Below are 26,438 nucleotides of genomic sequence, written 5' to 3'. Positions count from 1 at the left end.
TTACAAATGAAACACCTACTTACGAAAAATTTAATAAGTGGAGAAAAGAACAACAAGTGCATTTACTTACGGATGGTGTTTTTTAAACAACTATCTCCCATGTTTACCCCTCATACTCATTGTCCAACTTCACAGTAGTTGGAAATTAAGTTACCGGGTAAAAGCATCTCCCCTAACATCCAAAGTTGTAGCATTTTGTACCTAAATTTAATTTTCAAATAAAATAAAACATTGAATACTGTACCGAGTTATTTTATTTCCTCGCAATCGTAGTGAAAAGAATTGTGTAACATGCGGGGCTAAACCTATTATAAACTCGGTTTCTATTTATTTTAAAAATACCTCGTTTAAAATGGGTTTTTTTAGCCCCTTGTTTAACAATCTACTATTTGATTCCTTATCTTTTTCTACTAGTTTATATAATAAAACATCTATGTATAAAATGAATAAAATAAAAAAATGTTTATAATTTTTAAAGATCTACAAAAAAAATCTATTAATATTACTGTCACTTATAAATTATTATGATTACGATCTATTTCTGATAAGATTTTGTAAACGTATTCATATTCATAAGCACCCCGTGAATGATCAAACATGTTTTTTTTAAACTTCGTAGCGTGAAGTAGTAAAGTAATCCAGGCTCACAAAGGCTAGAACTCAGAGCCGTAAAGCCATTTTAAAAAGCAGTCAATTGTACTTTTATTTGCCGTCTGTAGCTATTTATCTATTTCGTCAATACTCTTTGTCTTTGACAACTCTGTGATCTTGTTGGCGTTTATGGACTTGTATCCAAAACCGTAAAATAAATTTTAAAAAAATATGATCTTGTCAAATTCACAAATTGTCAATGTCATCTTGATGTACAAACTACAAGGTCAATTTTGTGTCCAATCTTTTGAAAAGCTTTTCTATTTGTTTAATTAATTTGCCTCTCTAACGAATTGTAATTCTAAAAGCTGTGGTAATTTATGGTTCTTGTATTAAATATACGTTAACCTAATTTCGTAAACTGTAAAGTTAAAGAAAACAATATACATTATTACTATTTGTTTTGTAAGTGTAGCGTAAATACATAATAGGTATTACATTAATAATATCTCCATTGTACTCTATGATATGGCCGTCTTATAACGTACTGATTATATACTCTTTGCTATTAATTTTCAAAAAGGAAGTACCTACCTTGTGCTGTAAGTTATATTATGATCAGGGAATTACTCTCTAACGAGTACGAGTTCAAACTCTTTTACCTAAAAACTCCTGCAACACTCTCGACCCACACCAGTGTGTACAATAAATGGTAATTTACAGAGTTCCCAGTGACAGTTGCCTGCATGCAGCTTGGCTCCGAGCCCTCGCACACAAGAGCATCACCTGCCCGACCCTGCTGGCGTCTGCTCTCAGGACTTTACACGTGACAACTTTTATGCAACCATGAGTTGTGTAAAGCAGATTCACTCCGATGCTATTCCTTCAACAGTGCAGGTCAGTTTCACAACATATCTGTGTATGTAGAACTTGTATTGTAGGTCAAGGAGCTAAGACAACCATTACAATAGCATTACTCACATACAATCAGTAATGTAGAAGTAACTATTGGTATACTTACAGATGTGCATGATATGCCTGGACACTGACAGCAAGCTGTCTCTAATGAGTAAACACAAGTTGGAGGAGGCATATGAACAGATAACTGGACTGTCTGTGAGTATAGCTAATATAGAGAATTTAATTGTAACATTGTATGAGATGTCTGTCTTATCTCAAAAAACTCAAAATGGATCCAACATATAGAGAAATGTATACAAATAAATATAATTGTAGTGTCTGTTTGTTGTTTTTAAAAACAATCTCTTGTTTTAATGTTTTGTATGTCTGTCTTTCTGTCTAATCTATGAAACAGCTGGACTGATTTTGACAGTAGTTTCACTGGCAGATAGTTGACAATTATTCCTAAATAACAAAGACTTAGATAGTTTATACCCCTGTTCTGGTATTGGGAACTTTACAAGTGAAACTGCCTGGCATCTGCTAGATTAGAGTAAGAACATCAACATTTGACCTTTGCTGTTATGTATTAAGTGATGAACACTCACAATATATATATGTATAACTATAAATAATAGTTATAAATCCCAGTCTATTATCTACCCTTCTATACACTGTGTACCTTTGCTAATTCTGTGCAGTTGTTTCAGTTGTGTCGTGGAGGAAACCTGAAGCAAACACTCTGTGTGCTGTGTGCTCAGAGATTGATTAACTTCAGTAGATTTAGAGACTTGTGCTTGAGAGCCCATTCACTGATGACAGACTTACTTGCACAAGATGAATTAGTGAGTATTTAGTAGTAATGGTTTCATTCACTTGTAAACTTGACAAACTTTGTTCTTCTTAGCTTTGGTGAACCATCTGGTAAGAAGTAAATATATACTGTTTTCAGATTACAATAAAACATATAGAATTGATGAACTGCACAACAAAACATCTGAAGTTTAATTTGACACAAACCACATTAGCAGCTGATCACTGTGACTTGTACATTGATCACACTGATGAAGAGGAACAGACAGCAGCAGAGGAATCTGTAGTGGGAGATGTTGCAACAGTTATGGTAAAGACTGAAGACAGTTCTGACTCCATGTCAAGTGCTGATAATTTGGTAGATGAAGATAACAGTCAGAGAGACAATACCAACAATGTCTGTGAATCTGACGACGAATCTGACATCAGCATAAAGTTGGAAACGCATCTTCTGGATGAAGCATTAAGTGAGTTCCAGAGTTCCATAAATTGCCTCAAATGTAAGTCCGGTTGTAATAAGATTTGAGACTACCATACGTTTTAGTTAAGAAAGTGCAAATTTCAGTTTTCTGCACATACTAGCTACTAGCAGACGCCCGCGACTTTGTGTGGAATTTAGTTTTTCACAAATCCCTCGGAAACCATGGATTTTTCCGGGATAAAAAGTAGCCTTTGTGTTAATCCAAGCTATAATATATCTTAATACCAAATTTCAGCTAATTCGGTTCAGTAGTCGAGGTGTGAAAGAGTAACAAACATTCATATCATCAAAATCATCAGTTTTCGCAAATTTCGGGAAACCATGGATTTTTCGGAACAAAAAATAGCCTATATAATAATTAATTATATAACAATACATTGGATAAGCATGTTCAAATTAATTAGTATAGAAGATAGATTATTGGTGAAAATTGCTGGAGTGACGTTCAGATGTACAGTCGTCCAAAGGTTTGTAAGAGTAAATTCTAAGAAAAATGTCTTATTTCAGTCGCTTCACTGTCTGCGAGACTTGCAACAGGCAACAAGAACCAAGTGCAAACAACTGAAGAAGCAACTGTGATCCAGAAAAGTGAACAAGTCTTTGAAACTAACACTAGCGAACTGGACAACCGATCATCTCAGAGCGGCACCAAAGTATACACAGATTTAAATAGATTCACAAACTGTGTAGTACAGTTGTATGATATTTTCAAGAAACCTGAGAAAACTGTGCCAGATGAGAATCGACGAACCACAGTCTACACTAAAAGCAGTTTAGTTAACCACAAAAGAACCCACAGTGGTGAGAAGTCTTATTCTTGTGATATATGCAACTATAAATGTGTAACTAAAAGCAGTTTAGTTAGCCACAAAACAACCCACAGTGGTGAAAAACCTTATTGTTGTGAGATATGCAATTTTAAATGTGCACAAAAGAGACTTTTAGTCAGGCATATAAGAACCCACACTGGTTTGAAACCTTATTGTTGTGAGATATGCAACTATAAATGTATAACTAAAAGCTGTTTAGTGAGGCACATAAGAACCCACAGTGGTGAAAAACCTTATTGTTGTGAGATATGCAATTTTAAATGTGCACAAAAGAGACTTTTAGTCAGGCATATAAGAACCCACACTGGTTTGAAGCCTTATTCTTGTAAGGTGTGTAATTATAAATGTGCACAAAAAGGAAATTTAGTTAGGCACTTGAGAACCCACACAGGTGAAAAGCCTTATTCTTGTGATATATGCAATTATAAGTGTGCAACTACAGGCACTTTACTTAACCACAAGAGAACCCACAGTGGTGAAAAGTCTTACTGTTGCGAGATATGCAATTATAAATGTGCACGAAAAGGCAATTTAATAACGCACATAAGAAACCACTCTGGTGAAAAGCCTTATTCTTGTGAGATGTGTAATTATAAATGTGCATATATATACTATTTAGCGCGACATGTTAAGATCCACACTGGCGAAAAGCCCTATTCTTGTGAGGTATGCAATTATAAATTTGCAACTAAAGGCCATTTAACTAAACACAAAAGAACCCACACTGGTGAAAAGCCTTACTCTTGTGAGATATGTAATTATAAATGTGCTCAGAAGGATGGTTTAAGATCTCACATGAGAACCCATACTGGCGAAAAGCCTTACTCTTGTGACATATGCATTTATAAATGTGCAACTCAAAGCAGTTTAGTAAGGCACAAAAGTACTCACAGTAATGAAAAGCCCTATAGATGTGAGGTATGCAATTTTAAATGTGGACATAAAACAAATTTAACCAAGCACAGAAGAACCCACACTGGTGAGAAACCTTATTCTTGTGAGGTATGCAATTACAAGTGTGCACGGAAGAGTGATTTAGTTAGGCACATGAGAACCCATACTTCTGACAAGCCTTATACTTGTGAGGTATGCAATCTTAAATTTGCACATAAAAGTAATTTATTGAGGCACATGAGAACCCACGCTGTCGCAAAATCGTTGTAACATCACTTACCATCAGGTGAGGTTAACTTGTAAAGAATGAAAAACGAAGTTCTGCCATAAGAGAACTCATAATATCATATTACTAGTAGAAACCCTCGTGATAAAAATATGCAGATACTGATTTGCTTGTACACATGAGAACTGACTCTAGTACCAAGTCACAACAATACAATTGATGATGAATTTTCATCATCATCATCATTATCAACCCATATTCGGCTCACTGCTGAACTCGAGTCTCCTCTTAGAATAAGAGCTGACTTCACACACGCAGAGAATTAAAAAAATTCTCTGGTATGCAGGTTTCCTCACGATGTTTTTCCTTCACCGTTTGATATTTAATTTCTTAAAATGCACACAACTGAAAAGTTGGAGGTGCATGCCCCGGACCGGATTCGAACCCACACCCTCCGGAATCGGAGGCAGAGGTCATATCCACTGGGCTATCACGGCTCATCATAATGAATTATCACAAAAATATAATTCTACGAAACAGATTGACTGCCATTAAATGAACTTGATTTTTTTTGTATTATTATATACAGGGTGTCCCGTAATTATTTATTCCCTATTATTAGGATCCTTGGCAAGTAATAAAAATAAAATAAATAAATAAATAAGCCTTTTATTTTGACCTTTTTAACAAAATCTTATACTATTAATTCAAAATATTACAGAAATTTAAATAATTATATATTTTACTGGCTAACGGCGCGTGGTTCCTGTTCCCGTAGGAATATGAGGATAATATATAGCCTATAGCCTTCTTCGATAAATGGACTATCTAACACTGAAAGGATTTTTCAAATCGGACCAGTAGTTTATGAGATTGGCGTGTTCAATAAAACAAACATACAAACTCAGTAGCTTTATAATATTAGTATAGATACATTTAAAACTTTTCGTATATTATGTGCTTCTTAACTCTGTTTTCTCCATTCAAATCTCTCTCTGGCTACTCCAGTCCAGGTTTTCCCAGTACCTGCATTATAAAATGTACGATTTTAACAATAACGGACATTAAAAAAAAAATAACTAAATTGTAATTATTGGTGATTTTGATTCATTATGAAATAAAACATTTTTATTTTCTACAAGTTAGCCCTTGACTACAATCTCACCTGATGGTAAGTGATGATGCAATATAAGATGGAAGCGGGCTTACTTGTTAGGAGGAGGATGAAAATCCACACCCGTTTCGGTTTCTACACGGCATCGTACCGGAACGCTAAATCGCTTGGCGGTACGTCTCTGTCGGTAGGATAACTAGCCACGGCCGAAGCCTCCCACCAGCTAAAAACGCCATGAAGCGGCTTGAAGAATACATACTGCATAGATTCAGTCATTCCTCATGATGCAGTTGAAGACAGAACATTGTATCTTCATTCCAATCGTTGTCATATTGTTCCTATGTTTATCCAAAAAAATATATTCAATTGATTGGAAATGGAAGCGAGTTTTCCGACGAGACTCGGAAACAATTCAAATCCAACGACATAATTAATTTTCTGGAATATTGTACATGTTTTGATCTTAACGGTACGAGGTTAATTGACCTCGTGCCGTGCAATACGGGGTTTTTTGACCTCGCACTAAAATTGTGGTGTGGTACGAGGTTAATTGACCTCGTGCAGTGCAATACGGGGTTTTTTGACCTCGTATTAAAACTTATGGCGTGGTACGAGGTTAATTGACCTAGTGCCGTGCAATACGTGGTTTTTTGACCTCGCACTAAAATTGTGGTGGTAAGAGGTTAATTGACCTCGTACTGTGCAATACGGGGTTTTTTGACCTCGCACTAAAACTTTGTGGTGTGGTACGAGGTTAATTGACCTCGTGCCGTGCAATAAACGTGTTAAAATTATTGAGTTACCTAGACATTCAAGTAATTACAGTATGCAATTTCTTTTACAATTAAAATATTAACTCCAATACTTTGTCCTTACATATTTTGACATTTTAGACATGAAAATTTACTTTAGAAGAGTTACAAGTTTATTGCGTACTTTTAGTTTGTTGCGTTTTCATAATAATATTCATATGTATTATTCACCAGTGTGGGTCTTCATGTGCTTGACTAAAGTGCGTTTATCTGCATATGCACAGTTGCATATCTTACAGGTAAATGGTTTCTCACCAGTGTGCATTTGTTTGTGCCTTAACAAAGTGCTCTTAATTGTGCATTTATATTGACATATCTCACACGAATAAGGCTTTTCACCAGTGTGGATTCTCTTATGCTTATTCAAATCATACTTTTGTGAACATTTATAATTGCATATCTCACAAGTGTAACGTCTTTCAGCCGTGTGGATTTTTTTGTGTTTAGTCAAATTACTTTTTTCTGCACATTTATAATTGCACATCTCACAGGAATATGGTTTTTCGTCAGTGTGGATCCTTTTGTGCTTAGTTAAATTGCTATTGTGTGAACATTTGTAATTGCATACGTTGCAAGTGAACGGCCTCTCGCCAGTGTGGGTCCTCATGTGCTGCAGTAAAACGGTTCTGTTTGCACATTTCTGATTGCATATCTCACAAGTATAAATTGTACGAGGTTTCTCACTTGCATTTTCATCTGGAAATGCTTCCTTCTGTTTGTTGGTAATTGTTGAAACGTCATATAACCGGAATACACAATTTTGTCGATTGTCCAGTTCTTTTTTTCTAATTTTAGTTTCAAAGATAGTTTCACTGTTCTGGATTGTTGCTTGCACTTTGTTCTCATTGTTTGCCGCAAGTCTAGCGGACAGTGGAGCCACTGAAATAAAACATTTAACAAAAGAAATATATTGGTCATTAGAAATACCCTGTGTTATTAATTAGTACTATGAATGGACGAGCTTAATTAATTTGACGGCCTCTGTGGCGCAGTGGTATGCGCCGTGGACTTACAAGACAAACATAGCCTATGACACTCGCAAATAACGTAGCTTTCTATTAGTAAAACAATTTTCCAAATCGGTCCAGTAGATCCAGAGATTACCTCCTACAAGCACACAAACTTTACCTCTTTATAATATTGGCATAGAAGTCTCTATTTCTCTTGGTCATCCCACCACGCTCAAAGGGCTGGATCGATTTTGCTAAGGGTAGGGGGAAGATGACGACCTCCGTGGCGCAGTGGTGAGCGCGGTAGATTTACAAGACGGAGGTCCTAGGTTCGATCCCCAGCTGGGCCGATGGAGGTTTTCTTAATTAGTCCAGGTCTAGCTGGTGGGAGGCTTTACAGGCACCCTTTCGGTTTCTACACGACATCGTACCGGAACGCTAAATCGCTTGGCGGTACGTCTTTGCCGGTAGGGTGGTAACTGGCCACGGCCAAAGCCTCCCACCAGCCTAATAAGCTTTCATTTTGTATATTTGACAACTAGCTTGACAGTTAGCTGTTATATAATCTATACTTATAATAAATCTGTAGAGAGGTTAATTCTGTACATGAAATATATTTTCAAAATAACTATCAGGGTGTGATTAGTGGTCGACACTGATGCCAAAAATTCAATCAGTAAAATTTTTGTCTGTCTGTCTGTATGTTCGTTATAGAAACAAAAACTACTCGACGGATTTTAATGAAACTTGGTACATTTATTCTTCAAACTCCTGGGCAGGTTATAGTATACTTTTTATCACGCTACGATCAATAGGAGCAGAGCAGTGAAGGGAAATAATGGGAAAACGGGAGAAGTTACTCCATTTTTTAAGCTTCCGTCGCGTGTGCGGCCTTAACACGTTCAGTGCCACCGACTCGCCCGGAGAGTCCACGTAAATTTTATTCCAGCGCCGTAGACTCGCCTCGCGAGTTCAATGTTTTTGCAATTTTTTTTCAAAATGCATGTGTATTTTCTGCTTAAAATAATACTGAAGACTAAACATACACTAATCTAATGAATAACGTGGTGGGCCGGGTGTGCAGACCCAGTTTATAATCGAAAGAAAATAAACTATTCTGCAATGCCTTGAACTCGCTAGGCGAGTTCACTAACATAGATTCTCAAACTTTTATAAATGAAATATATAAAAGGTAGATACTTTTATTTTCATTTTACCAAAAGTCACATTCACTCGTAAAACAACGGCGGATTGTGTTCGACACCTTGTAGGGGCTCGAATTTGGTGTTCACCAAATTGGTACTTCTAAGTTTTTGAGTCTGTCCTTGCGTTTTTGTTAAACGAACGGTGCAGAAAACACAAACTCAACTCTCGGTCTATTACTTTAAGAGTTACAACTGAAAGAGGATCCCTTCGCATTGTTAAAAATTGCCGGCAAAACAAAAGGAACCGGTATTTTTTAACATGAACGCTCTGGTTAGTAAGCAATAAAAGCACACATTGTTTTTGCCAAGCTCTCATGTAGCACTAAAAATATACCAGACACTATTTAATAAATTTCGAAAGTAATTAAAATGTAACTTTACTCAAAACATCTATACATATAATAAGAAAATCTGTTTATAAAAACAATATAAGATATCAACAATAATCAGTATTTGTAAGATTGAGAGCCACTGCATAAATTACGAAACAAACTTACCTTTTCGTTTATTTATAGTGTTTCTTGCCATTTTCTTTTTGTTAAATTACACCATATACTAGTTAATTGCTTTAAACACGTAACGTACACTGTCACGGCCACAAAAATAACAGAACATAGTTTTTACCCTAACGCAATGCCACTGAACTCGCGTGGCGAGTCGAATGATTCGTATCGCAGCGCCGGCGACTCACCTAGCGAGTCCAACGTAAAATGTAGGCGGCTCCCGAGAAAACATCGTGAAAATCGTAGCGGTAATGAAAGTGTTAATAGGTAGGGGTAGGGTAGGTTAGGGTAGGAGTAGGGTAGGGTAGAGTAGGGCAGGGGTTGTTAAAAGTTTACATCTACTTTCACGCGGACGAAGTCGCGGGCGTCCGCTAGTAATAAATAATGTAATATTGTAATTGTGTTAAGTGTAAAATATACGTGTTACGTATATTTATTGGATATCTTAGTACAAAGAAAATCATCATTGATAACCCATATTCAGGCTCACTGTTGAGCACGAGTTCCTCTCAGAATGGGGTTAGAATTACTCCACCACGCTGGCTCAATACGGATTGGCAGACTTCACACACGCAGAGAATTAAGAAAACTCCCTGGTATGCAGGTTTCCTCACGATGACTTTCCTTCAGAGACATGTGCTATTTAATATCTTAAAGAAAAACGAAACATACTTTACTTAAATCCTAAGAAAATACATAATAAAATTCCTACAAAAAATTGAGATATTTTTAAATGCTGATATTTTTATATAAAAAGTAAGCAAATATGAGTAAGGACAGAAAAGGAACAATCACAGTCAATTTGACTTGTGACTCACCTATGCTTTGAGCGAAGTCTGCAGACTTGGGAGGGTCACCTCTCTGCCCCGGAGCTGCCCTGAGATATATTAACAGAATGTGAGTTTTATAGCACACTCAACAATATTGTATACTAGAACTACTACTAGGAAAAGGAACTACTATTTCCTGTGTTCAGGAAGTGTATCATCTATATCAGGGTTCCTCAAACATTCGGCCCCACGAACCCCTGTTAATGTATCATCTATGTCAGGGTTCCTCAAACTTTCGGCCCCACGAACCCCTGTTAATGTATCATCTATGTCAGGGTTCCTCAAACTTTTGGCTCCATGAACCCCTGTTAATGTATCATCTATGTCAGGGTTCCTCAAACTTTCGGCCCCACGAACCCCTGTTAATGTATCATCTATATCAGGGTTCCTCAAACTTTCGGCTCCACGAACCCCTGTTATTGTATCATCTATATTAGGGTTCCTCAAACTTTCGGCCCCACGAACCCCTGTTATTGTATCATCTATATCAGGGTTCCTCAAGCTTTCGGCTCCACGAACCCCTGTTATTGTATCATCTTTATTAGGGTTCCTCAAACTTTTGGCCCCACGAACCCCTGTTAATGTATCATCTATGTCAGGGTTCCTCAAACTTTCGGCCCCACGAACCCCTGTTAATGTATCATCTATGTCAGGGTTCCTCAAACTTTCGGCCCCACGAACCCCTGTTAATGTATCATCTATGTCAGGGTTGCTCAAACTTTCGGCCCCACGAACCCCTGTTATTGTATCATCTATATTAGGGTTCCTCAAACTTTTGGCCCCACGAACCCCTGTTAATGTATCATCTATGTCAGGGTTCCTCAAACTTTTGGCCCCACGAACCCCTGTTATTGTATCATCTATATCAGGGTTCCTCAAACTTTTGGCCCCACGAACCCCTGTTATTGTATCATCTATATTAGGGTTCCTCAAACTTTCGGCTCCACGAACCCCGTGTTATTGTATCATCTATATCAGGGTTCCTCAAACTTTCGGCTCCACGAACTCCTGTTAAAATTTCCAATTTACAGCAAAACCCCTTACTAACTAATGAATCTCCCCCCCAAAGAAAAAAACTGTTGACTGTTGAAGAAAATAACGCTTTTATTTGAATAAAAGGTCGCACATACCAAAAGAAATGTCTTTGTAATATTAATGTTATAGTGTGGATATGGATTCAATGTTAGGAGTAATTTTGGACAATTTTAACTCGGTATCAGTGATCAAGCCACCATTACGTAAATCTTGTCGCGAACCCCCTGCCGTCGAATGGAATCCCTGATCTATATAAAGGATGACCATAACTCTAAGGTTATATTCTTTATGGAAAATTAATGAAATATGTCCAAGGTAAATGTGTTCTAAAATTAATATGTTCAGAGTAAATAATATTTCTTATTTTTTTATATTTGTAAATAGAACTTAAAATGTGTCCCTATAATTATGACGTAGCCAAGATCTATGTATTTTAAAATGCAAGGATATATGATTTATATAATATATATATATAAAGGCGTGTGGTAAATAATCGGAATTATTTGAATTACTTTGTACCAAAGTATAAAAACGACGAAATGGACTCGTCAACACCTTGAAGTTATGGGAAATACTCCTGAGCACCCTATATATAGCGTCGTTGTATACTGACTTGGTCTGCAGCACGAGTGAGTCACCGCTGCGGCTCACAGCTGCACGAGGCTCGCACACTTGTGATGCATCACATGCAGCGTCGTTGTATACTGACTTGTTCTGCAGCACGAGTGAGTCACCGCTGCGGCTCACAGCTGCACGAGGCTCGCACACTTGTGATGCATCACATGCAGCGTCGTTGTATACTGACTTGTTCTGCAGCACGAGTGAGTCACCGCTGCGGCTCACAGCTGCACGAGGCTCGCACACTTGTGATGCATCACATGCAGCGTCGTTGTATACTGACTTGTTCTGCAGCACGAGTGAGTCACCGCTGCGGCTTACAGCTGCATGAGGCTCGCACACTTGTGATGCATCACACGCAGCGTCGTTGTATACTGACTTGTTCTGCAGCACGAGTGAGTCACCGCTGCGGCTCACAGCTGCACGAGGCTCGCACACTTGTGATGCATCACATGCAGCGTCGTTGTATACTGACTTGTTCTGCAGCACGAGTGAGTCACCGCTGCGGCTCACAGCTGCACGAGGCTCGCACACTTGTGATGCATCACATGCAGCGTCGTTGTATACTGACTTGTTCTGCAGCACGAGTGAGTCACCGCTGCGGCTCACAGCTGCACGAGGCTCGCACACTTGTGATGCATCACATGCAGCGTCGTTGTATACTGACTTGTTCTGCAGCACGAGTGAGTCACCGCTGCGGCTCACAGCTGCACGAGGCTCGCACACTTGTGATGCATCACATGCAGCGTCGTTGTATACTGACTTGTTCTGCAGCACGAGTGAGTCACCGCTGCGGCTCACAGCTGCACGAGGCTCGCACACTTGTGATGCATCACATGCAGCGTCGTTGCATACTGACTTGTTCTGCAGTACGAGTGAGTCACCGCTGCGGCTCACAGCTGCACGAGGCTCGCACACGTCTCCAGCATTCTGCCGAATACAAAACTCACTTAAAACATGTTTTTCTGTCCACAGAGGACATAGTATGTGAGCCCATATATCACTTCTGTAGAGATGTGAACAAGTCTCACCTTGAGATGCTCGCTCATGTGATCATAGTATTCATTCTCTCGCATAAACTCTTCAGAACAAAGCGTACATCCAAAGGTAACACTTTCAATCTTAATGAAATTCTCTGTTTCAGACACATGTACTGGAACTGTAGTGCAGGAAGCTCCTGCTTCTGCATGAAGTGATTCATTTATATCTTTATCTGGTGAACATGTTTCCAACTTTATGCTTATATTGGAGTAATTGTCGGTAGAAATAAAGTCGTTGGAATTGTCTTCAGTCTTTACCACAGCTGTTGCAACATCTCCCACTACAGATTCCTCTGCTGCTGTCTGTTCCTCTTCATCAGTGTGATCTATGTACAAGTCATAGTGATCAGCTGCTAATGTGGTTTGTGTCAAATTAAACTTCAGAGGTTTTGTTGTGCAGTTCATCAATTCTATATATTTTATTGTAATCTGAAAACAGTATATATTTACTTCTTACCAGATGGTTCACCAAAGCTAAGAAGAACAAAGTTTGTCAAGTTTACAAGTGAATGAAACCATTACTACTAAATACTCACTAATTCATCTTGTGCAAGTAAGTCTGTCATCAGTGAATGGGCTCTCAAGCACAAGTCTCTAAATCTACTGAAGTTAATCAATCTCTGAGCACACAGCACACAGAGTGTTTGCTTCAGGTTTCCTCCACGACACAACTGAAACTGCACAGAATTAGCAAAGGTACACAGTGTATATAAAGGTAGATAATAAACTGGGATTTATAACTATTATATATATATATATATATATATATATATTGTGAGTGTTCATTACTTAATACATAACAGCGAAGGTCAAATGTTGATGTTCTTACTCTAATCCAGCAGATGCCAGGCAGTTTCACTTGTATAGTTCCCAATACCAGAACAGGGGTATAAAATAAGTCTTTGTTATTCAGGAATAATGATCAATGAGTGAAAGTACCGTCAAAACCAGTGCAGTTATGTCAGAGATTAGACAGAAAGATAGCCATACAAAACATTAAAACAAGAGATTGTTTTTAAAAACAACAAACAGACACTACAATTATATTTATTTGTATACATTTCTCTGTATGTTGGATCCATTTTGAGTTTTTTGAGATAAGACGTTCTCTATAGTAGCTATACTCACAGACAGTCCAGTTAGCTGTTCATATGCCTCCTCCAACTTGTGTTTACTCATTAGAGACAGCTTGCTGTCAGTGTCCAGGCATATCATGCACATCTGTAAGTATACCAATAGTTACTTCTACATTACTGATTGTATGTGAATAATGCTGTAATGGTTGTCTTAGCTCCTTGACCTACAATACAAGTTCTACATACACATATATGTTGTGAAACTGACCTGCACTGTTGAAGGGATAGCATCAGAGTGAATCTGCTTTACACAACTCATGGTTGCATAAAAGTCGTCATGTGTAAAGTGCTGAGAGCAGATGTCAGCAGGATCGGGCAGGTGATGCTCTTGTGTGCGTTGGCTCGGAACCAAGTTGCACGCAGACGCCCTGATATCACTGAGAACTGTGATTTACCATAATTGTTTACACGGGTGCGTTTCGACACAGTGTGGCAGGAATTTCTGGGTAAAAGCGGTTGTACTTGGTAGAGAGTTACTCCCTGATAATAACATCAATACTAATAATATAAAGCTGAAGAGTTTGTTTGTTTGTTTGATTGAACGCGCTGATCTCAGGAACTACTGGTGCGATTTGAAAAATTCTTTCAGTATTAGATACCCATTTATCGAGGAAGGCTATATATATATTATCCCCGTATTCCTACGGGAACAGGCACCACGCGGGTAAAACCGCGCGGCGTCAGCTAGTAACTCATAACTGCTCATAACTAACAGCACAACGTATTTCCTTTTTTTTTTTTTGAGAAAATGAATAACATTTACCTGTAGCATTACCAAAAATAAATATGACCACGTTTGTAGTCTTTTAATGATATAACCAAAGAACTATAAACCAATTTCTTTGATTTTTCAGATTAATTTTGATTTTAGTAATAATATTATACAGTCACACGGCACACCCTTTTTACTGTTACTTTTTTTGTAACCAAGATTAATAAAAATAAATGGAAAAATAAACCAAAGAGTTAGTCACTACTCACGTAAATATACCACAGACGATAGACGACAAAGAGACGTCAAAAAAATACTTACGCTACCTTCTATGTATATCTGTATATTCTCAGATCAACTACCTGAGGACCTGCCTTGCTAGACGTTACCCTTACCTCAAAAGTGAATGACCATGATCTAACGTGTTTCTATCATCCGTTTAGAATTTGAATGTTGTCATATACCCTATATTTTATCCATAGTTCAATAATAATTCATTACTTGCAGACTCATTTTTAGAACTGGTGGTTACATTGTTTAAACGAGAATACTTGAAAATTTTTTGAATTTTGCACGGTCTTGCCGTGATAAGAAAACCCAAACATAGGTCATCATTTTTAACATACTCTAACGGTCCTGTAGCCATGGGCGTAGTAAGGTCCGGGCAAAAAAGCAGTCAGTCACTGGAGCTCAATCTGGCAAACTATCGCTTGCGCTGGGAGCCGAGTAGAATGCGGGATGAGAGGGACCGAAGTTTCAGTTTCGTCCAAACTTCGGCGACAAAATTCGTGATATTTCATCAATCGGACAAACTCAAATAGTGAAGATCTTCGCGCTACGAAATATGATTTTGAAATAATATTTTGTTTTTAAGATGTTAATTTTTTTTTCATTAATTAGGTACTTAGTAAGAGATATGAATTGAGAATTTACACCATTTTCCGAAAATCTAGCTTTCATTGAATTTCGAAGATTTTGGATAGTTTTCGATGGTGTCTGTCTGTAACTTTTTTAACATTTTCGGCTGCCTGGGCTGATATCTGGAAATGCTGAACTGATTTTAATTGGACTTTCACTGGAAGATAGAGGTCATTGAGCATCATACAGGTTACTTTAAATAGATCCATGGTTTCTGCGTAATTTGTGAATGAATTTCACGCGTCCGTCCTCTGTTTAGTACCTGCTGCAATCACATTTACCTACGTGTTATCTACTGATCGGTTTGAACACGGTGCTAAGCTAAATACGTAGTGGTAATAATAATCGAAGCCGTCTCTCGAACAAGCCAACTCGCCTCTCCTAAGCTGGGCGACAGATATCCCGTGACCACAGGTCAGGCAGGTGACCTTCCTCAGCAATAATAATAATAATAATAATAATTTATTTGCTAAAACATGGGTAACAACAGATACAATAAATACAATGGTCCAAACATGTTTTGCCACGAATTAGGCGCGCAAATATTTTAAAAATAAGTAATTTAATTTAAATGTTCCAATTATTATTACATGCTGCATGTTAATTTGTTTGAAAATAAAATAAAATTTACCATAACTATACCAATACTGAAATTCTTAAGTAATGAAAATAATAAAATATTTAATTTATGTGTATGTCAAATTGTAAAAATATAATAAATTAGTAAAATTGATTTTAATTTAAAAAGTCATTTAATTCGTAAATACCTACTATTTTGGCTGAGGGCATAAAAAATATGATTTTTGAATCTCTGTATTGGCATTTCTTTTGTATTTTCTGACAGATGATTATACGTTTTTACGGCCATGCAGTACACATTTTTTTTTAAAAAAGATAGTATCTGTACAGGTATCTCAATTTTATTTCTTTTACGCAAGCGGTCGATGTGTGCCGTCTACTGCACACATCGTCGGGTGGGCCCGAGCCGCTCCCTGGGGCTCCACTGCGCTCTCCGCCGAAGGAGCTGCGAGAAACGAGCGAAGGCTACGTCCACGTCGAGTCATCAGCAGGCTAACAATATCTTCCACCGAGCCGCCTCCGCCTCTCTCTTAGTCTGCTCAGGTTCCGAAGGCTTGCTACTGTAGACTTCGACCATTAAAAACAGCACCTGCCTCGCTAACCGTTACCCCTCTGGCAAAGATCGAAAACCAATGATCTAATGCGTTTATAAAAACCGTTGCTATAGAAATGATGTTTCATTGTTGTAATCGTTTTCGTCGTGTAAAGAGCTCCCTAAAAATGCCGGTTTGTGTATGTTTAGATGAAGTTTGCTGCCTAGCATAACAAATCACCATTTCACATTAAATTAGTGCCAACTAGTTGTTATAAAAGAAGATGTAGGGGCTGAAATCGAGAAAGGTATGCTAAGGATGAAGGAAAGGAATAGGGATATATAGGGGACTGAATGGAAATGTTGCAAGGGGAAGGCCAAGGCATACACGAAGGGAGGGCTACCCCTGTATGGATACTCACATAGGCTGATAATAATGACACATCATTACTATTTTAGGGCTCCGAACGTACGTAGTACTTTTGGGGGCAAGATGGAAAATACAAAAAAAAATATTTCAAACTGCATTATGCGACACATAAAATATTATTTTTTGTAATTTTGAAATAAATAGTTTTGAAGTTATCCAAGAAAATAGACAATCCCTTCCCCCACTTTTCTCCGAAACTATCAAACCTAAAATTTTGAAAAAAATACAGGAGTTAGCTGTCTTCTTGAAAATTTCTGGAAAACTATGAAACTCTAAATTTTTTTAACAAACTTGGTGAATCATTTAATATTGTACCAAACTTGCACATAATATAAACCTATTCATCAAAACTAATGTTAAGTTTTGTTAAATACTATACTATTATAATAATTTAAGGTTTAGATAAATATTTAACAAAAGAAATAAGCCTAGAAGAAATGAAGAAAATTATATAATTATTATTTAGTTACAATTTCAGGTCAGTTTTCAAAAACATGATAGAATAACAACGTTCGGAACCCTCGTCACGCGAGTTCAACTCGCACTTGTCTGGTTTTTTAACATACTCTGTAAATCAAGTAATATGAAACTTTACATGCTTGTTCAGTTCTGTACAGTGGTGTGCACTAGGATAAGCAACTACAATACACGTTTGTAAGGAGTCTTCCGGGTAAGCAGTGCACATTCGCATCTGTGGAGTGCACACCATTGGTTCTGCAGAGCGAAGTGAGCGACAAGATTATTTTGTCTATACATTTTACACCAAAAGAGATAGATTAAACGTCGCTTTCTATATTGTCACTTGAAGACGTTATACTTTTATTGTGTGCCAAGGTGTGCCACTATCCAGAAAAACAAGAATCCAGTAAAACACAGATAACAAACTTATATGCATTTAATCCCGACTTCAATCACTGATAATTTATTACATTCACATATCTCTATCGTACAACCTTCAGTACACAACTGTTACTCTCTGGTACCACAGAACATATCAATAACAGATTGTCAAATATTTGCAATCGATGATGTTCTCTCTCTAATCTCTGTCTATACAAAAACAACATCAACAACAAACACACTTTGAGAGATCTACTCCTGTATATATTTATCGAGACGCATGTTTTTCAACGGTTTAGGGCATTGTTAATTTCATGTTGTTGGGTAGTATATTCTGAGTTTAAGTTTTTGGAAGTTTTTTCAAAGAATACATTACATTTGTTAGTTCCATAACATATTTCCGTATTACCAGTTAACTTTCATTTTCAGTGTCTGCAAATTGTTGACAAAAATTCGCAATATGTTTGTGAAACTCCCTATAAACTCCTATTTTCCTTCGTCACAGTTTGATAAGTACTCGTAGAAGCTCCGCCACCGCTTATGAGATATCCGCTAAGCGTGGTTTGTTGTGAACTCATCTTTACAACCGGCCACTGGGCAACGCTCGCGATCACTGCAGTGAGAGCGACTCACACAATACGAGCCCCGCTCATTTACCCGAGGGGGTGAAGGGAGCAGCGTACGAGTTTCACTTCGTACAGTTGACGAAAGCGTACAACTGTGACTTCTGTTTGCACTTTAGAGTCTATCAACACTTGGGTCACTTTTGGATACAATAACTAAATTTGATAATATTTAAGTTTTTGTGTTTTTTGTTAATTGCACACATACGCAAAGATCGAGCCATCTCTTCATTTTCTATTTTATTACAATTACTGAGACTTAGTGTGAGTGTGCATTCTCATCTTATGCCGCAATAAATTACATCTTTCTGCAGATTTGTAATTGCATATCTCACAAGAAAAGGGCTTCTCGCCAGTGTGGGTTCTTTTATGTATTTTTAAATTACCTTTGTGTGCACTTCTATAATTACATATCTCACAACAAAAAGGCTTCTCACTAGTGTGTGTTTTCATATGTTGCAATAAATAATGTTTACGTGCACATTTATAATTGCATATATCACATGAAAAAGGCTTTTCGCCAGTATGCGTTTTCATGTGATGCAATAAACTACCTTTCTGTGTAAATTTATAATTACATATCTCACAAGAAAAAGGCTTTTCACCAGTATGGGTTTTTATGTGACTTAATAAACTATGTTTAAGTGCACATTTATAATTGCAAATCTCACAAGAGAAAGGCTTTTCGCCAGTGTGGGTTTTCATGTGAAGCAATAAATAATGTTTATTTGCACATTTATAATTGCAAATCTCACAAGAAAAAGGCTTTTCGCCAGTATGCGTTTTCATGTGACACAATAAGTTACCTTTCTGTGTAAATTTATGATTACATATCTCACAAGAAAAAGGCTTTTCGCCAGTGTGCGTTTTCATGTGATCTAATAAATGATGTTTCTTTATACATTTATAATTACATATCTCACAAGAAAAAGGCTTTTCGCCAGTGTGCGTTTTCATGTGATCTAATAAATGATGTTTATGTGTACATTTATAATTGCAAATCTCACAAGAAAAAGGCTTTTCGCCAGTGTGCGTTTTCATGTGACGCAATAAATTACCTTTTTGTGTAAATTTATGATTACATATCTCACAAGAAAAAGGCTTTTCGCCAGTGTGGATTCTTTTATGTTTTTTTAAATAACTTTTCCTTGCAAATTTATGATTGCAAATCTCACAAGAAAAAGGCTTTGCACCAGTGTAAGTTTTCGCGCGTGGATTCTCATCTAGTACAGTTTTCTTGGCTTTCTTGAAAATATCATGTAACAGTACTACACAGCTTGTGAATCTATTTATATCTGTGTATACTTTGGTGCCGCTCTGAGATGATTGCTTGTTCAGTTCGCCAATGTCAGTCTCAAGGATTTGTTCAGTTTTCCGGGTCGCAGCTGCTTCTTCAGTTGCCTGCACTGTGTGGTCGTTGTTTGCCGCAAGTCTCGCGGACAGTGGAGCGACTGAAACAAAACAGTCTTCATATAATTTTCTCCGACAAACCTTTGCGACAGCTCTACTTCTACTATCTGTGCGCCTGAACGTCGCTCCCGCAATATTTACCAACAATACTGAATACTCTGTTGTCGCCGCATTTCAATTTACATATTTTTAATAAATAGATTATTAGGTTATTTATAAAACGTGAAATATAAATGTATGTTTAAGTAAATAACAATTAACATATACTAAAAATACTTAAATTAAATTGGCAGCACTGTCTAGTTCCTGTGCGGTGGTGACTTGCGATTGGCTCCCACTAAAAGTGAATGTTTGCAAAAGAAAAGATGGTGGGAGATCGCAACTGAGGCGGTCGGGACTGTAGTAAAAGACCATTGCAAGATATCCAACTATTTATTTAATCCTTTGTTTTCTAACAATTCCATCTGACAGATGTCCAAATCAAAATTAATAAAAAAGAAATTTAGAAACTTATTCTATAACAGGGACCTCTGATAATTTAGCGAGTTGAGTATCGACTGTCGTCTTGTTACAAGTGTTCTAGTTAAAGTATTTTATGTAGTTAAAACTAAAGAAGTTAGGCTGAAAATGTTGTTTATAAGTGTATCCGAAATGTTGTCAGTTAAATGTAGTGATGATTAGCTAAATATATCGTGAAGTGATGTTATTATGGATAAATGTTTAATTAATATAACTCTGATACTTAACGTTTTTTGTTAATGCACACATACGCACAGATCGAGCGATCGCTTCATTTTCTATTTTATTACAATTACTGAGGCTTAGTGTGAGTGTGCATTCTCATCTTATGCCGCATTAAAGTACATCTTTCTGCAGATTTGTAATTGCATGTCTCACAAGAAAAGGGCTTTTCGCCAGTGTGGGTTCTTTTATGTCTGTTTAAATCACCTTTGTGTGAACATTTATAATTACATATCCCACAACAAAAAGGCTTTTCGCCAGTGTGGGTTCTTTTATGTTTTTTTAAATCACTTTTCTTTGCACATTTATAATTGCAGATGTCACAAGAAAAAGGCTTTTCGCCAGTGTGCGTTTTCATGTGATGCAATAAACTACCTTTCTGTGCAAATTTATAATTACATATCTCACAAGAAAAAGGCTTTTCGCCAGTGTGGGTTTCTATGTGATGCAATAAACTTCTTTTGTATGCACATTTATAATTGCAAATCTCACAAGAAAAAGGTTTTTCGCCAGTGTGCGTTCTCATGTGTTGCAATAAATTATGTTTCTTTATACATTTATAATTACATATCTCACAAGAAAAAGGTTTTTCGCCAGTGTGCGTTTTCATGTGTTCTAATAAATGATGTTTATGTGTACATTTATGATTACATATCTCACAAGAAAAAGGCTTTTCGCCAGTGTGCGTTTTCATGTGATCTAATAAATGATGTTTATGTGTACATTTATAATTACATATCTCACAAGAAAAAGGTTTTTCGCCAGTGTGGGTTTTCATGTGATGCAATAAATGATGTTTATTTGCACATTTATAATTGCAAATCTCACAAGAAAAAGGCTTTTCGCCAGTGTGCGTTTTCATGTGACGCAATAAATTACCTTTCTGTGTAAATTTATGATTACATATCTCACAAGAAAAAGGCTTTTCGCCAGTGTGGATTCTTTTATGTTTTTTTAAATAACTTTTCCTTGTAAATTTATAATTGCAAATCTCACAAGAAAAAGGCTTTGCACCAGTGTAAGTTTTCGCGTGTGGATTCTCATCTAGTACAGTTTTCTTGGGTTTCTTGAAAATATCATGTAACAGTACTACACAGTTTGTGAATCTATTTATATCTGTGTATACTTTGGTGCCGCTCTGAGATGATTGCTTGTTCAGTTCGCCAATGTCAGTCTCAAGGATTTGTTCAGTTTTCCGGGTCGCAGCTGCTTCTTCAGTTGCCTGCACTGTGTGGTCGTTGTTTGCCGCAAGTCTCGCGGACAGTGGAGCGACTGAAACAAAACAGTCTTCATATAATTTTCTCCGACAAACCTTTCCGACAGCTCTACTTCTACTATCTGTGCGCCTGAACGTCGCTCCCGCAATATTTACAAACAATACTGAATACTCTGTTGTCGCCGCATTTCAATTTACATATTTTTAATAAATAGATTATTAGGTTAATTATAAAACGTGAAATATAGATGTATGTATAAGTAAATAACAATTAACATATACTAAAAATACTTAAATAAAATTGGCAGCACTGTCTAGTTCCTGCGCGATGGTGACTTGCGATTGGCTCCCACCAAAAGTGAAAGTTTGCAAAAGAAAAGGTGGTGGGAGATCGCAACTGAGGCGGTCGGGACTGTAGTAAAAGACCGTTGCAAGATATCCAACTATTTATTTAATCCTTTGTTTTCTAACAATTCCATCTGACAGATGTCCAAATCAAAATTAATAAAAAAGAAATTTAGAAACTTATTCTACAACAGGGACCTCTGATAATTTAGCGAGTTGAGTATCGACTGTCGTCTTGTTACAAGTGTTCTAGTTAAAGTATTTTATGTAGTTAAAACTAAAGAAGTTAGGCTGAAAATGTTGTTTATAAGTGTATGCGAAATGTTGTCAGTTAAATGTAGTGATGATTAGCTAAATATATCGTGAAGTGATGTTATTATGGGTAAATGTATAATTAATATAACTCTGATACTTAAGTGGTCGTCTTATTTTTAACCGACTTCAAAAAGGAGGAGGTTCTCAATTCGGTCGGTATTTTTTTTTTTATGTATGTACACCGATTACTTAAAGACGCCTGGACCGATTTCCAAAATTCTTTTTTTGTTTGAAACGGTATAGTCCACATTTGGTTCCATTGCCATCATGTCAAGATCTGATGATGGAACCCTGGAGAAATTGAGGGGATCTTTCGAAAATTATATGGGTGTCTAGTGTGTTCCTAAACTTTTCCATTTAGTACTTTTAAGCACTACAATTTCACGAAGGTTTAAAATCGATCTGATGATGGAGCTATAAAACAGATGAGGGAACTCCTCGGCGATTTACAGCAGTTACCTTGTGTTTGGGCTTGATTAATTTGTATTGATGAGAACTTTCCACATAGATAGGTTAAGACTGTCATTTAGGTGTTTGGTGATGAAGACCAAGGACAATTAAAGGAACTCCTTAACAGTTTACAGTAACTACCTTGTGTTTGGCCTTGATTAATTTGTATTGCTGAGAACTTTCTACCTAGATGAGTTGTATCTGTTATTAGGGGTCTGATGATGAAGACCAAGGTCAATTAAGGGAACCCCTTAACGGTTTATGGTAGTTACCTTGTGCTTGGGCTTGATTAATTTGTATTGCTGAGAATTTTGTACCAAGATGAGTTGTAACTGTCATTAGGGGTCTGATTTATTCGTTTGAGATGAAATTTTACACTAAAAATGGAAAAATAATAAAAATTTTAATAAAAAAAAATACAACCGACTTCAAAACGCGAAAAATAACATCATAATATGTTCTACCTGCTGATCAGTATGAAGGCGGTGCTTAGCCGATGTAGTCTTAATTTATGCCATTTCTGACAGGACCACATGAAACAACACTGTCTGCAAAATCTAAATCTATAAGATATTCTCACATGGCTTGAATTAATACATCACCGGCTTAGCACCGCCTTCATACTGATCAGCAGGTAGAACATATTATGATGTTATTTTTCGCTTTTTAGTTTAGTGATAACGTTTTTAAGGTTTTGAAGTCGGTTGTATTTTTTTTTATTAAAATTTTAGAGTACGATAATAAATTGTGCAAACATCATACAGTTACACAACTGTTTAGGCACGTGTAAATAGTACCTAAAACGTTTTTAAAGCGGGTGGGGTTATGCTTCAAGTATACCTATATTATGCTTCAAACATGCGATCGCTTTACTGTGCAATTCCAAATAGCGTTCTATAGCTATTTAGACGGCCGCGTGGCGCAGTGGGTGACCCTACTTTCTGCATTCACAGCCGTGGGTTCGATTCCCACAATTGGAAAATTTTTGTGTGATGAGCATGAGTGTTTCCCAGTGTCTGTGTGTATTTATACATTATATAAGTATTTATATGTAGTATATAATTGTATATTAATAATATAATAAAACTATCTTAGCACCCATAACACAAGCTACTCTGTATGCTTACTTTGGGGCTAGATAGTAATGTGTATTGTTTAAGTATATTTATTTATTTATTTATAGCTAATCTTACCTTTCGACGAGGTGCAAGAGCTCGTTTCGATCGGTAGGGCTTCTATTCACAGGCAAATGACACTTCAGTTTAATTTGTTATAGGTAAAGCGGCGCGGAGCTGGTTAAATTCTTTAAATTTGGTGCGGGTTCAAAAAATGCGACGGTTAGGTTAGGTTAGGTTAGGTTAGGTTAAGAACCCAAGCTAAAGATGCTGCTCGACATGTTCTCCGCCTTAAATGGAAATGGGCAGACCACATACAAAGAACATCAGACGATAGATGGTCCCAAATTGTCACAAACTGGTACCCACGAGACTCAAAACGCAAACGAGGTAGACCATTAAGAAGGTGGAGTGACGATAGTCAGGGTTGCAGGTAAAACATGGCAACGAACAGCCAGAGACAGAATACAATGGCTACAATTGGAGGAGGCTTTCACTGCTATATTGCAGTCCTTACAAAAAAGAATAATAAAATGAAAAATTAACACTACTAACATAATATAAAAAAATTAGATAATATCAACTAACCTACTAACAATCTATAAAACTTGTAAACATTAATAATAATTTTTAAAAAAATGTCTGTAATTGTAAGGAAATAAAGCTATTTTTTTTTATTTTTATGCAAATGATGACGGCGTGTCAAGCAAAACTGCGTCTTATAAGACTAGCTATAGATGCTTAAATCGAATTGACACAGTTTGAAGCGATCGTTTAATAGGAAACAATATTGGCGTTAACACACAACAACTATAAGTACATTCGTCATCAACCCATATTCGGCTCACTGCTGAGCTCGAGTCTCCTCTCAGAATGAGAGGGGTTAGGCCAATAGTCCACCACGCTGGGCCAATGCGGATTGGCAGACTTCACACACGCAGAGAATTAAGATAATTCTCTGGTATGCAGGTTTCCTCACGATGTTTTCCTTCACCGATAGTACATTACTGTCGCGTTAATAAAGCTAATTATTGTAAATGGAAAAGGACGAGACGCTAGCTGATGTTCTATTCATTCAAAATATTTGTCGTCAGCCACTTGTACGATATACGGCACAGTCTCTCAAGATGTCGACCTCCGTGACCGACGCAGACGCCCCACACATCTGTCTATACAATAACACTCGACAGATGCACAACAGCTGCAGTCCATAGCTCGTTGTCTATATCAGCGGTACACAAGGCATTATACCAACATCATGAACCCAAGCAATTTCGAACATTATACACTCAGCAATAAGGTTCAATGTGATAATACTAACACCACAGGAAACAGAAAAAGTAACAAACAAGTCCACTTTCCCCTCACCTAAAGCCTGAGCGCAGTCTGCAGCCGGGGGAGGGACATCATACAGCCTCCGACTTCCTGTCCTGTGAAACATTGCAGCAGAATGTGAGTTTGCTTGCTGAGCACCATACTACATAAATACTACGCAAAGCTATTAGTTTTGTATAGGAGTTTAAACAAAATTCACTTGTTCTGCAGCACAGGTGAGTCACCGCTGCGGCTCACAGCTGCACGAGGCTCGCACACTTGTGATGCATCACACGCAGCGTCGTTGTATACTGACTTGTTCTGCAGCACGAGTGAGTCACCGCTGCGGCTCACAGCTGCACGAGGCTCGCACACTTGTGATGCATCACATGCAGCGTCGTTGTATACTGACTTGTTCTGCAGCACGAGTGAGTCACCGCTGCGGCTCACAGCTGCACGAGGCTCGCACACTTGTGATGCATCACATGCAGCGTCGTTGTATACTGACTTGTTCTGCAGCACGAGTGAGTCACCGCTGCGGCTCACAGCTGCACGAGGCTCGCACACTTGTGATGCATCACATGCAGCGTCGTTGTATACTGACTTGTTCTGCAGCACGAGTGAGTCACCGCTGCGGCTCACAGCTGCACGAGGCTCGCACACTTGTGATGCATCACATGCAGCGTCGTTGTATACTGACTTGTTCTGCAGCACGAGTGAGTCACCGCTGCGGCTCACAGCTGCACGAGGCTCGCACACTTGTGATGCATCACATGCAGCGTCGTTGTATACTGACTTGTTCTGCAGCACGAGTGAGTCACCGCTGCGGCTCACAGCTGCACGAGGCTCGCACACTTGTGATGCATCACATGCAGCGTCGTTGTATACTGACTTGTTCTGCAGCACGAGTGAGTCACCGC

General features: G+C 37.6%; 2 protein-coding genes across 19 annotated transcripts in view; one reads left to right on the top strand and one right to left on the bottom strand.

Annotated features, from left to right (window-relative positions):
* Positions 1 to 26,438, bottom strand: part of LOC112052834 (zinc finger protein 84-like) — a 387,100-nt gene that overhangs the window by 357,693 nt on the left and 2,969 nt on the right. For 2 of the 12 annotated variants that reach the window (XM_052889908.1, XM_052889910.1), the window contains exons 7-8: positions 25,573 to 25,634; positions 20,436 to 22,035 (exon numbers count right to left, since the gene is read on the bottom strand). In XM_052889908.1, the coding sequence (XP_052745868.1) occupies positions 20,834 to 22,035; positions 25,573 to 25,634 (1,264 nt within the window). In that variant the 3' untranslated portion in view covers positions 20,436 to 20,833. Of the gene's footprint in view, positions 1 to 10,137; positions 10,197 to 11,797; positions 12,733 to 12,833; positions 13,272 to 13,378; positions 13,520 to 13,970; positions 14,064 to 14,186; positions 14,421 to 14,741; positions 15,560 to 20,435; positions 22,036 to 25,572; positions 25,635 to 26,438 lie in introns of those variants that run through there. The other 10 variants (XM_052889903.1, XM_052889902.1, XM_052889904.1 and 7 more) reach the window with 10 other exon arrangements.
* LOC112052847 (zinc finger protein ZFP2-like) lies at positions 855 to 5,638 on the top strand. Of its 7 annotated transcripts, none has more exons than XM_024092072.2 (6): positions 855 to 964; positions 1,315 to 1,488; positions 1,615 to 1,707; positions 2,193 to 2,336; positions 2,444 to 2,804; positions 3,293 to 5,638. In XM_024092072.2, exons 2-6 carry the CDS (start codon positions 1,438 to 1,440, stop codon positions 4,777 to 4,779), a joined length of 2,136 nt encoding a protein of 711 aa, XP_023947840.1. In that variant the 5' UTR covers positions 855 to 964; positions 1,315 to 1,437; the 3' UTR covers positions 4,780 to 5,638. The 7 variants fall into 7 exon arrangements, with proteins under 7 accessions (XP_023947840.1, XP_023947843.1, XP_023947842.1 ...); XM_024092075.2 differs by having other exon boundaries at positions 861 to 1,056; positions 2,444 to 2,771; XM_024092074.2 differs by having other exon boundaries at positions 862 to 1,056; positions 2,202 to 2,336.

This window comes from Bicyclus anynana, chromosome 26 (genome assembly GCF_947172395.1).
Source record: "Bicyclus anynana chromosome 26, ilBicAnyn1.1, whole genome shotgun sequence".
Taxonomy (NCBI): domain Eukaryota; kingdom Metazoa; phylum Arthropoda; class Insecta; order Lepidoptera; family Nymphalidae; genus Bicyclus; species Bicyclus anynana.
This window is presented reverse-complemented; position numbering and strand designations above follow the sequence as displayed.